This window comes from Marmota marmota, unplaced genomic scaffold (assembly GCF_001458135.2).
Source record: "Marmota marmota marmota unplaced genomic scaffold, marMar, whole genome shotgun sequence".
Taxonomy (NCBI): Eukaryota; Metazoa; Chordata; class Mammalia; order Rodentia; family Sciuridae; genus Marmota; species Marmota marmota.
The window spans coordinates 27,323,407-27,335,396 of record NW_026000019.1 but is presented as its reverse complement, the minus strand read 5'-3'; the positions used below and the strand labels follow the sequence as shown (position 1 = coordinate 27,335,396).

At 49.9% G+C, this 11,990-nt stretch overlaps 1 protein-coding gene across 1 annotated transcript; it reads right to left on the bottom strand.

The window, feature by feature from the left end:
- Positions 1-2,645: 2,645 nt before the first annotated feature.
- On the bottom strand, positions 2,646-11,990 carry Adamts4 (ADAM metallopeptidase with thrombospondin type 1 motif 4). Its single transcript, XM_015491947.2, has 9 exons — positions 10,908-11,990; positions 9,455-9,778; positions 9,070-9,202; positions 8,381-8,551; positions 6,843-7,129; positions 6,552-6,738; positions 5,920-6,095; positions 4,572-4,747; positions 2,646-3,889 (listed from the first exon to the last, which is right to left on the bottom strand). Exons 1-9 carry the CDS (start codon positions 11,583-11,585, stop codon positions 3,463-3,465), a joined length of 2,559 nt encoding a protein of 852 aa, XP_015347433.1. The 5' UTR covers positions 11,586-11,990; the 3' UTR covers positions 2,646-3,462.

Genomic DNA, 11,990 nt, shown 5'->3' with positions numbered 1-11,990 from the left:
AGGGAGAGGGGGAGGGGGAAAGAGAGAGAAAATCACCATCTATCCGAGCTGGCGACCTATGGTGGGTTCACAAAATCTGACTATTCCAATAACTTAAGAAAATGGTAAAGAAAGCACGCAAACACACAGAAGTACCTTTTCAAAATCCGGGGACGGCTCTGTGACCTTAGGGGTTTGTAGAAAGACAGCCATTGGTATTCCTTATTCTTATATAGAGGACACACAAGGGGATGCTCCATGGAACATTCTAAACCAAAAAGGGCAAAGGGGTAGGAACCGGTGGGTGTAATTCAACCCCAATGGGTGACGCCCATTCCTAGAGCCACACCTTCCTTGTCCAAGTGGAGGTAAAGCTCAATGTATTGCGGGGTGCAATAACTGTTCAGTACCCCTTTACTCAGGACTTAAAGGTGTACACATAGCTTCTGTCCAGAGTGGTTCCCAACAAGAGAGAAAAAGAAAGCCCTTCTCCTCAGGCTCACCCTTCACACCCCTGTAGCCCACGAAGTCCAAAGCTCAGTCTTTGCACAGTTTATTTTGTCCTTATCTTATAGTTCCTTTTTTGGACCCATTTGTTTCTCTTGTGGAAGTCTAACTCCCAACCTTCTCCCCAGGATGCAATGTGGGCTCCTTTAGTACACAGTCATATATTGTTCACGCTGTACTTCACATCCGTTTACCACAGGGCTCTGCTCAGTGTACCGTGAGCTCAAAGTATAAAGGTCCTTGAACATATTATTGGTGATCCAATTTTGTTAGCTAGATGAAACAATTGAAGATCTCTCTGATCTTGATCTATCCTGTTCCTACCTCCTCATGCTTGACTGGTACCAGAGGAAGCACCGGGGCATTCAAGCACAGTAATGTGACATGTTTGCTGGAGAGAAAAATGTGGGTGGCCATTTTCCCATGGCTGCAGTGGGAGCAGACACTGTGCTGGATGGTACAAAGCACAGGGCATTGTGTAAGGCTCTGCCTAGTACTGAACTTGATTAGCAAAGCCCAGCACCAGTGAGCATAGCACACACAACTTCTACAACCTCCATGACCGGCCTCAATCCCATAGTCCCAGCTCTGTATCTCAAGCCATGTTTGGCAGCCCAGCAAGGGCTATTATGGCAGAGTGATGTGTCTTTGGTTCCCTCATTCTCCCTCCCCTCTCACCTCAGGGTATTCTTTACCAATAATTATTCCCTTTCCTTCACATTTGATCCTTTCCCTGACCCTTAGCTTCTAACACTCAACACTCCAAATTTTTACAGGGCCCACTTGCTACCCTTGTTCATCCCTGTCCCATGCATGATATGCACAGGACTACCCAGGTTCTTTCTCAAGCAAAATTGCCTGCTTAGGCAGGAAAGTAGGGCTGCTCTTGCCCCCTCCTGCTATGCAAATACTCTGCCACCACTGAACACCTGGCGCCCCTCACCTCAAATCCCTTTTCATGCTATTCTTTTTGCCTTGCTGCCTACCCCTACTGCATTATTATTTTCATACTGAAGATTGAACCTAGGGGCACTTTTCCACTGAGCTATATTCCCAGCCCTTTTTATTTTTTATATCGAGAAAAGGTCTTGCTAGATTGCTTGCAATCCTCCTGCCTCAGCCTTCCAAATCACTGGGATTACAGACTTGCACCACCATACCTGGCTCCTACCCAATTATTTTTGTTCCTCATACTGAATTCCATTATTTGTGGAAGGAGTGGGAGTACTGGGGAATTAACCCAGGAGTATGTTACCACTGAGCTATATCCCCAGTCCTTTTTATTTTTTGTGACAAAAAAATTGGTTGAACACAGTTGGTTAAAGTCTCACTAGATTGCTGAAGCTGGCCTCAAATTCATGATCCTCCTGCCTCAGCCTCCTGAATTTCTATGATTTCAGGCATACACCACTGTGCCTGGCCTGAATTCTCTTCTAACTTCACATATTCAAAGAAGACTGCTGGGTTTATATTATTTGATTCTGGGGACCCAGTCTCACTGAGTAGCCATGAGGGTAACTTCTCACATTGCTGTAGCCTTTACTATTTGAAAATATTTAAACATTTGCTCCTGGAACAAGTATTATCTGGGAACAAGTATTATTAGTCCCATTCCATATATGAGTAATCTAAAGTTCTGTATCAGTGACTTATCCAACACCATCCAGCTAATAAGGTGCTAAACTCTAGCTCAAATTCAGATCCATCAGCTCCTGCTTCAGGACTCTCTCTATTATAAGAGTCCTCCCTGACTTGACCCCCTCAACTATTATTGCTACTATTAAACACCTGTTTTGTGTTGATGTAGTTAGTTGATCTTATTTTTGCACCTTCATGTTCTCATTGCCACATGCTTTTGTGTGTGTGTATGTGGTACTGGGAGATTGAACCCAGGACCTGGGGCATACAGACAAGCGCTCTACCACACATGCACCTGACAAGTGTTTCCTGTGAATGAGGCACCACAGGAGTAGGGACAGAATGTCTTTTCTCTGATAGTCCCTTGGAATCCAGGATTGGGTTCTGCCAACCAAAGGAACTATGCTTGGGGGTGAGGGTAGCCACCATTGATGCAGATCTTTGCCACCTTTAAGCACACTGCAGACCTTGTAGAGGGTGGATGTGAACAGAGAGGTGATAATAACTAACAGCAGCTGCCATTTGTTGAGCACTTACCAAGTGCTAGGCATTATGCTAGTTCTTTATTTACATTATTTAATCCTTACAACACATTTCTAAGGGAGGTATTATTACTGGCAAATGAATAAAACTAATGCTTAGAGACATGGAGCCAAGGCACAACCCACATCTGTCTGACTCCAAAAGGAGTACATAAATAGCAGAATTCAATTTATATTTTAGAAACTTAATAAACCCTCACTCCTTAAAAGTCCAACCTACTCTTGATTCTTCCTTTCCCAGCAAATAAAATTCAGGGAGAAGAAAGCAAGGCAGGTTATACCTCAATGTAAATACACATAGACTTACACATACACTTACACACACACACACACACACACACACACACACACACAAACACACAATCATTCATGCTTATCACTGCCACCCTCAAGTTCCTAGCCAGGGTGAGGGCTCTGAGGGGTGGGAGTCAATTTCCCCAGGACCAGAGTCCTCCCCTTCCCTGGTGCTAAATAAAAGTGAATAAATACTAAATAAATACAACTTGGGCCCAGGGCCCATCCTGCCTTCCCCCTCCCTCCCATGACCTGCAGGGCTGAGGGAGCAGTTTAGATAGGGGACTGTCTCCTAGTCCCTTCCATCCACCAACTCATCACTGCCTCCCAGGGCAGGAAACCAGGGCAGGGCCAGCCTGCACATTAGGGCAGAGAGGAGAAGCAGGTTCACCCCCATAGCCCCTTCCCACTGTGTCTTAGCAAGAGGCAGCTGCAAGCCCCCTCATTCTTCCAGCTGAGTCTGAGGCCCCGGTGCCCAGAGTGGGCAGCCGGGATGGTGAGGTTATTTCCTGCCTGCCCAGGAGCGCCGCCGAAGGATCTCCAGAATCTGTGCCCTGCGATGTAGCCAGTCCTGGGGAGGGGGGCGCGGTGTTGAAGGGGCTGGCCGCGGCACGAAGAAGCTGTATCGGAGGCGTGCATTCTGTGGGTTGCCAGCCACCAGAACTTGCAGCGTCAAGGGCTGGGTCAGTGGCCCATGGCCTGACAGTGTCTCTGAGGCTGCAGTGGCCCCACTGTATCGCAAGCTGACTGCCCCAGGCAATACCACATCTGTGGGGGAGGGCATCAGTGTGTATTCACCATTGAGGGCATAGGAGCCATCTGGAAGCTTCAGGGCCAGGTAGATGCTCCGAAGGCCGGGGGCTCCCTGCTGCCGGACAAGGATATGGGTGGCCCCTGCAGGGATAGTGACCACATTGTTGTATCCGTACCTGTGTGGAGAAAAGAGATAGGGAGCTCAGCATTTTCTAATTTTTCTCAGTCTTCTGAGGTGTGTTTGTCTGATTGTATGTGAGTAGAGGGTCATCTCCTCAAACCTACATGAACTGTCGCAGATCAGATCTACATGCAAATGTTCCCTCCTAACCATATACCTGGACAGGAACACCCACTACTCTCTCTTTTTTTTTTTCCGGGGGGGGGGATGGATTGAATCCAGGGATGCTCTACTATTGAGCTATATCCTTTTTAATTTTTATTTTGAGGCATGGGCTTGCTAAATTGCTGAGGCTCGCCTTAAACTTGCCATGTCCCTGCCTCAGCTCCCTAAGTAGATGGATTACAGGTAGATGCCACCATATCCAGCTATATCCACTATTCTCTTATTCAGGTGCCTCCTAGTGCCCCCCCCATACATACTTTCTGATGCCTGTCCAGTTCCTACTCTCCAGCCTAGACTCAATTTATAGTCACTCCCAAGGAAGTCATCCTTGATGCCCATAAGGGCTCTCACAGCACCCTGTGCCACTCTCTGTGGAACATGTGAGTCATGGCATCATAACTGCCTACTCATCGGTCTCCCCACTAGACTGCAGAAACGGTGTTGAGTTCACTTCTGTATCCCCAGAACAGCATCCATAAAGGTAGAGGGCAAAAAACAAATGGTGAAGGAACCTGAATTTTCTGAAAGAGCCTGACAGCTTGCTGCAGCTGGAACCATCCCCACCGCACACCATGCACTTGTCAAACTTCTTTTTGGAACCAATGATGCGGTCACAGCCAGCGTGGATGCAGCGCCCCTGGACACAGACTGAGGAGCTATCTGGGGAACAAGGGGTTCCGTCCACCACCTGAAGAAAAGAGAAGTAACAATGCAATGGGTTCTTCCTAAGTGAGAAGAGGTTGATAAGCCAAATACAACCCAGGTCCCAAAAGGGAAGAGGTGTCAGAAAAGCTGGGAGAGGTAGGGGATGTGAATGGTATGTAGGATGAGTCCCAGACACTGTACGGGATGATAATCATAACAACTGATATAAAAGCCACCATTTTCAGAGTTCTGACTATGAGTCAGGCAGTGTGCTAAATTAAATGCTCTACAAGCATGAACACAAGCAGGGCTCATTGGTGCACACTTGGAATCCCAGCAACTCGGGCGGCTGAGGCAGGGAGGATCACAAGTTCAAGGCCAGCCTGGGAAACTCAATGAAACCCTGTCTCAAAATAAATAATAAAAATTACTAGAGATGTAGCTCAGTGGAAGAGCACACTTGGGTTTCATCCCCAGTACTACAAAAGTTTCAAAAAGAAAAAAATATATATAAATCTCAAATCAAATTTCACAACTGTTATTTGAGGTTTTTAGATATGGAACATTAAGGTTTATAAAAAGCAAAGAACTTGCCTAAAATTTACAGATATGGCAAGCAAAGGAACTAAGACCCCCAACTTTTGGTCTGTCAGAGACCCACTCACAACTCCTGAATCTGATGGTACTGTCTTCATATGGACACTAGAGGGCAGCCAAACTGCAGGAATTCTCCACAGATTGGGCAAAGAGAGGGAGCCAAATACTACTAGGGTTTGTTTTCTCTTCCACTTTCAACCCATTGATCGCCCTATCACACTGAGGGAGTGCAGGAACATCAGGCACTTCCAGAAGCTTGTCCATTGAAGGACTGGCTTCCATTAGTCTAATGAAGCCACCACTGTAATTTGACAGAGGAACCCATAGAAAGGAGGGTTGAGGAGTTGCCCCAAAGATCCCACACTTCCATTCTCACCAAATGCAGAAAGACGAAAGAGAGAGGGAAAGAAGCAGGGAAATGGGGACAGCCTAGAGCAACCGTCTGCAAATTGTTTTCCCAATACTCTTGGACAGATAAGTCTGAGTAGACCCATGGGCTGGCATGGTGTGGCTATGCCAGCGATGGTGCAATTTTGGAAAATCTTTGCCATCAGAATGCAGAAGGATCACTGGGGAATATGTGAACACGAACAGGGTGTAGGGGTGCCTGTCCCTTACCCGTGGGTCCAGCACATAGTAGTAGCCCAGTGCCTGGGCTTGGCAGGTGAGTTTGCATTGGTCCCGCGGGGCCACACCTGTGTAGCGAGGGACCCAGTCCATGGGTCCTGGGAAGCTCTTGAAGAGATCAGTGCGGTGGTTGTAGGCAGCACACTGCTCTTCACGGAAGGTCAATGCTATGGGGTGAAATGGACAGTCAGATCCTCTCCCTCCTCACATTATCCCCAAAACTCCTCTAGCAGCACCTCCCTCCACCCCCACCCCCGTACCAGGTATTGAACCCAGGAGTTCTTAACCACTGAGCCACATCCCCAGTCTTTTTTATTTTTTGAGTTAGGATCTCACTGAGTTGCTTAGAGCCTTACTAAGTTGCTGAGACTGGCTTTGAACTCATGATCTCCGTGCCTCAGCCTCCCAAGCTGCTGGGATTGAAAGTGTGTGTCACCATGCCTGATGGTTCCACTTAGCACTTTAAACTGCATGGCACTTCTTTTCCCCATAGACTGAGAGGGGTAGTTCCTTTAGTGCAAAGTCACTTCCCCAAGCAGCCGGGGCAATCAACACCTCTTGGGACAGTCCTTCCTACTCTTTACCATCCTTTCCCTAGAGCTCCCATCCCTCCCATGCCTCACCTGAGCCAGTTGGGCAGTTTTCAGTGTTGCAGGAGCGGAAGCGGGTGCGGCGGCCCTCACAGTACTTGCCACCATTCCGGGGGACAGGCCTCGTGCAGTCCCGGTAAGAGAACTGGACACCACCCCCACAGCTCCGAGAGCAGTCACCCCAAGGTCCCCAGGGACCCCAACCACCAGCCTGTGGAACCTAAAGAAGGACAGAATGGAAAGATAGGATAAGGACTCTTATGGACTGAGGGCTAGTCCCCACTCGCCCAGGTCCTTTATCCAACTCCTGCCCTAGAGTCTCACATTGAAGTCCTTGAGTTGGTCCATATGGAGGCAGCGGCCACCCATGCAAGCCTGTGAAGGCCCACAGGGGGTGCCATCGGCCCAGGGTGAGTGCTTGGTCTGGCACATAGCGTGGCCATTGAGGTGGCCAGAGCACCAGAGGGCAGCACAGGGTGGTGGCAGCTGGGGACAATGGTGTGAGTCAGGACCGAAGGTCAGCTGGCACTGGCGATCAGCATCATAGTCCTTGCCAGGAAAAGTCACAGGCAGGTTCAGTGGAGCCTCTGGCTTGTCTAAGAGACAGTGTCCTGGAAAGGGGGTTGAGGCACAAAGTCAGCAAGGGACTGAGAAGAGAATTCAGGATTGCCAGCTGAAAGCTTATTCTCCCTGGGTTGAGGGATCCTAGGGGAAAAAAAAAAAAAAAAAAAAAAATCCTGACCCTGAAAGAGGCTTTAAATTGCAGCTATGCCTGTAATCCCATTGCTGAGGTAGGAGTATCACAAATTTGAGGCCAGCCTTAGCAATTCAGTGAAGCTGTAAGCAATTTAGTGAGACCCTGTTTCAAAATAAAAAATAAAAAGCACTAGAGGGCTGGGGTTATAGCTCAGTTGGTAGAGCATTTGCCTTGCATGTGTGAGGAACTGGGTTCGATCCTCAGCACTACATAAAAACAAATAAATAAAAAAATTTTTTAAAAAGCACTAGGAATATAGCTCAGTGGTAAACTGAGTGCCCTGGGTTCAATCCCCAGTACTAAAAAATAAAATAAATAGCAGTTAAGCTTTATTGAATGCTTATTATCCAATGAGGATTATCTAAATGCTTGACCTATCACATTTAATCAGCACTATCACATTTAATCATGGCAAATACCTATAAGGTAGTCACCATTATTATACCATTTTATACATTAGATACAAACATGGAGAAGTGAAGGGATTTACAGTCTTGCATCTGTATACAACTAAAGAAGAAGGATAGGATAGAAATCTAAAGCACAGTTGTTCCACCTTTTTTTTTTTTTTTTTTTGGTAGTGAGGATTGAACCCAGGAGACCTTCTTTACCTCTGAGCCACATTTATCCTGAGGCTGGCCTCAAACTTGTGATCCTCCTGTCTCAGCCTTCCTAGTAGCTGGGATTACTGGCATAAGCCACTATGCCCAGCTTCCCACCTGTTCTTAGCTACCATGGGATTCTAGAGTCTGCTTCTTATCAACCAACCTCTGCCTAGTGACAGTCAGCCTGCTGTTCTGGTACATTTCATTCAGAGACAAGGTAATCACTTCCATCAACAACTAGTCCATTTCAGTGTAGGACAGTTCTAGCCCTTAGGTCAGGTTCCAATTCTGTTGATCCAAAATTTGCCTTCTCTAGTTGTGCTATTTATTCTCAAAGGAAGTAGGAACCACACAAAGATAGCAGCATTTCTCACCCCATTCCACACTGCAGAGGAAGTATAGGGGAGTCAATGTGGCCTATGGGAAATATAGTGGAAGTGAGAGTCCAGTGGGGGCAGAAATTGAATCCTACACAGGGAAAGATGAGTGTCACTTCTTACCATATCCATTGTCCAGGAATTCAGTGATGAAGCTGGCACTGCAGGGGGACCAGGGCTCCTCAGAATCCACATGAGCCATCACAGGAGCCATGACATGGCGGGAGGTGCTCCCATGCCCATTCGAACTGACACATTGCTTGGAGTTGTCATGGAGCATGCTGAAGACATGGCCTGTAAGGGCAGAGGTCCTGCTAGTGACTAAGGGTTCCCTGTGCCTGCAGGGAACTCCATTATTAATCTGGTTGCAGCTGTGGACGATCAGATCCATTTCCTAACCAATCCTGCCCCCAACCCCTTTCTGGTGCTCTAAGAGTTCCTCAACGTGGAACCACCATTGCTCCATCTCCCCTTCTCCAAAGGAAAGACCCTTCCCTACTCATTTTTCATTCTAGCCAACATTACCAATCCTGAACCTCCCTTCCCTCACTTACTCCCCCTCTAAACATACATACATACATACACACACACACATATACTTTATAGCAGGTTTCCATATACTATCTTATTTGAATAAGAAAATCTATTCATCTACATCCAGAGCTGAACCTAGGCCTGGGAGGAGGAAGGAACACATCAGGACTCTTGTTTGTACTCCCATGAGCTCACTGTCTCCTTAGTTAGGGGGATACTGCTCCCCAGATACTGCTGCTATCCATCCCAGGTGCCCCATGGCACCACTCCCACCTTACCCAGTTCATGAGCAGCAGTGAAGGCTGACTGGAGTCCATCATCCTCCACGACAGCACAGCTCCGAGCAGGGTCACACACAGTACCCACATCAGCCATACCCAGAGTGTCACAAGTGGAGACTCCACACAGGTCCTGTGGAGAGGGATCATAGAAGATGCATGGGGGGTGAAGACATTTGGATCTGTTAGGCTGGATCCCAGATTAGTGGAGACCTGAGCACTGGGTACCCAGAACTGTCAAGGCCCAGATAGCCACACATGGCTGCCTGGCCAGGGCCAGGCATCCTGCTGTCCCACTCCGTGAGCACTATTTCCAACACCATCTATTTAGAGGTGCTTCTTGGTGTTTTTGGCACCTGGCCTGTGGAGCTGAGTGGAGCCTCACCTGGCGGGTGAACAGAATGGCTGTATCGAAGTGGTCAGGGTCTGAGTCGTCAGGGGTGTTGAGGCCACGCTGCCAGGCACAGAAGCTTCGTAGGGTCTGGGCAGCACTTGGCCCCACTTGGGGCCCCTCTTCACCGGACCCCAGAATTACGAGCCGAGTCACCACCAAACTGACAGGGTTGCGGATGCTTGGGTGCTTGAAGGCCTTGGCTGCTGCTGCCATAACTGTCAACAGGTAGCGCTTTATCCCTGCACCATGAAAGGCTGCCATCTTGTCATCTGCCACCACCAGGGTCTCTACAAATCTACTCAGTGAAGCAAAGCGCTGTAGAGAAAAAAGGGAGAGGAGGATCCTGAAATGGCCTCTGAGACTCATGATCACTCCCCTCCATCACTTCCTGGGTCTGAAACTCAGCACAGCCCGTTGGGCCCCACATACCCCATAGATTCCTGACGGATCTGGGCTGGGCCTTCCCCCCATCCCAAATTCTAGGACTTTTGGGGTAATGCTGAGGACCCAGCTGTTGGTTCTGAGAAGGAAAGAAGGGGGTGCCATGTCCTGGAACTGTGGGCCCCAGAAGTGAAAAGCAACTGGAATGCCTCCAGGAGGTGTTTTGGGGTACCCAGGCCTGAGTGCGGCTGGGGCCTGTGGGACTAGGGCTAGAGGGCTGGGCTGCAACGTGTCTGCCCTGTGTGGTTGGAGGAACAATTCAGTCAGCAGCTAGAGCCAGGGCCAGATCTCAGCGTGGCGGGTGTGGAGGGAGCGTCTGGTCTGGATTAAACCTAGAGAGGGAGGAGGAAGGAAGGGAAGAAGGGGGAGACAGGAGTGGGAGGGAGGAAAGGATGGAGCCTCAGGCAGCCTCAGTCAGTCCACAGTGTGGGAAGGGGATTGACCAGAGGAGGTATTGGGATGCCTTTCCTCCCCTGCCCACTCTTGTCCTAGTTTGCAGTTTGCCAGAACAAATTTCAAGGCAGCATCAGAAGCCAGAGGCCAATCCCTTGGGACTCAAACCTTACTCCTTTAGCTGAGGGTGGGGGTGAAAAATCACTGAGGCAGAGAAAAGAGCCAAAGCCATGGGGGCTGTTAGGAGAGCTTTATTGTTGGGGACTGTGCCAGTAGGAGATGCCAAAGCCAAGCAGGGGTAGGGGGGTGGGATAAGGGAAAGCAGCCATTCCCAGCCTAGAGTATCTGACCCACCTCCAGGAATACTTGGAGTGGATCAGTGGTCTGGCTAGGAGAAGGGTTGGGGGGGGGAGAGAGAGATAGAGAGAGAGAGAGAGAGAGAGAACCCTTCCCAAGACAGGAGGCCAGTGGAGAGAGGAAAGGCAGACAGACAGAAGGAAGGGAAGCAGCATAGCCAGAAGTAGAAGTGGGTGGAGAGAGGGTGAATAGGGGTCAGTAGGACAGACATGGAGGAAGGACACTGCAGGACACAGACTCCAGGGTTACCTACCTTGGCTCTTCGGGGGCTGGGGCTGGGGCTCCCAGGAGGAGCCTTGACGTTGCACATGGGACCCTGGCTGCTGTCAGGACTCTTCCGGCGCAGGATGTGAGCCCCAGGTCCCCCGGCAGAGTTAAGGGTGCCTCCCTCCAGAGGCTGGAGGTGGAGCTCAGCCCCCTGGTACTGCAACACTCCTAATAGCGCTCCCCCGTCCCAATGCAGAGATGCCACCGACTCTGGATCTCCGTTGATGGTGCCAGTCAGGTAGGTGCCGGGCTCTGCCCCATCCAGCAGTTCAGGTGCCTGGCCCAGGTACTGCACTGTCAGCCCCTCAACCTGCACACCAGGGTCCTGCTCCAACTCCAGTAGCAGTGTCTCCCCAAAAGCCAGCAAGCGGTACAACAATCTGGGGGGGGCCCCTGAGCCAGGCAGAACGCTGCCGTTAAGCTTCTCAGGAAACACGATCTCCTCCTCCCGGGGGAGGGGGCTGGCCGGCCAGGCTGAGGGCAGGAGGGAGGCCAGCAGCAGCAGCAGCAGCCACAGCAGCCCAGAGAGGGGCACAGTGGGGAGCAGCAGGCGGGGTTGGATTCCCCACAGCCAGCACCCCGCCAAGCCCCTCCCGGGATATGAGCTGGTCCGGGACATGGCACAGGCGCTGCAGCTGGGAGGAACTGAGGCCATCTGGAGCATGAAGTCCTCCACACTCTAGCTGTGGAAAGCTCCTCTCTAAAGCCTGGGGGCTAGGATTCGTGCCAAGGTCAGAGGCAGTTTTCAGAGGGGCTGAGGACCTTCAGAAGAGATGGAGAAAACTTAACCCTTAGACTCAGGAGAGGTGCCCAGGGGTCTGGTTCCTCCAAACAGCCCTCCTGTGCCTTCCTCTCCTGGATCTTTGTCTTTCCCTGCCAGTGTCTTCCGCAGCTTCTCTGGCCTCTCCTTCTGTACAACTTTGTCTGGCTTCGCCTTCAGCCTGCCCTGTCTCTCTCTCCTTTCCTTCCGCTGTGCCTTTGTCTCTCTCCTCCTGTCTCTCTCGTGTCTAAGTGTCCATGGGTCTCCCTGTGGGTTCTCCCCAGCCTTTCTCCCCGCCAGCTCTTTTAA

What these genes read in the sequence shown, in the direction of transcription:
- Adamts4 (XM_015491947.2), bottom strand. Translation starts at nt 11,585, where the DNA reads ATGCTCCAGATGGCCTCAGTTCCTCCCAGCTGCAGCGCCTGTGCCATG. An exon ending in CCAGCCCCCGAAGAGCCAAG is followed by an intron (nt 9,779 to 10,907) that starts GTAGGTAACCCT and finishes TTTTCTCTACAG; the next exon opens with CGCTTTGCTTCACTGAGTAG. An exon ending in AAACTGCCCAACTGGCTCAG is followed by an intron (nt 6,096 to 6,551) that starts GTGAGGCATGGG and finishes TTCACCCCATAG; the next exon opens with CATTGACCTTCCGTGAAGAG.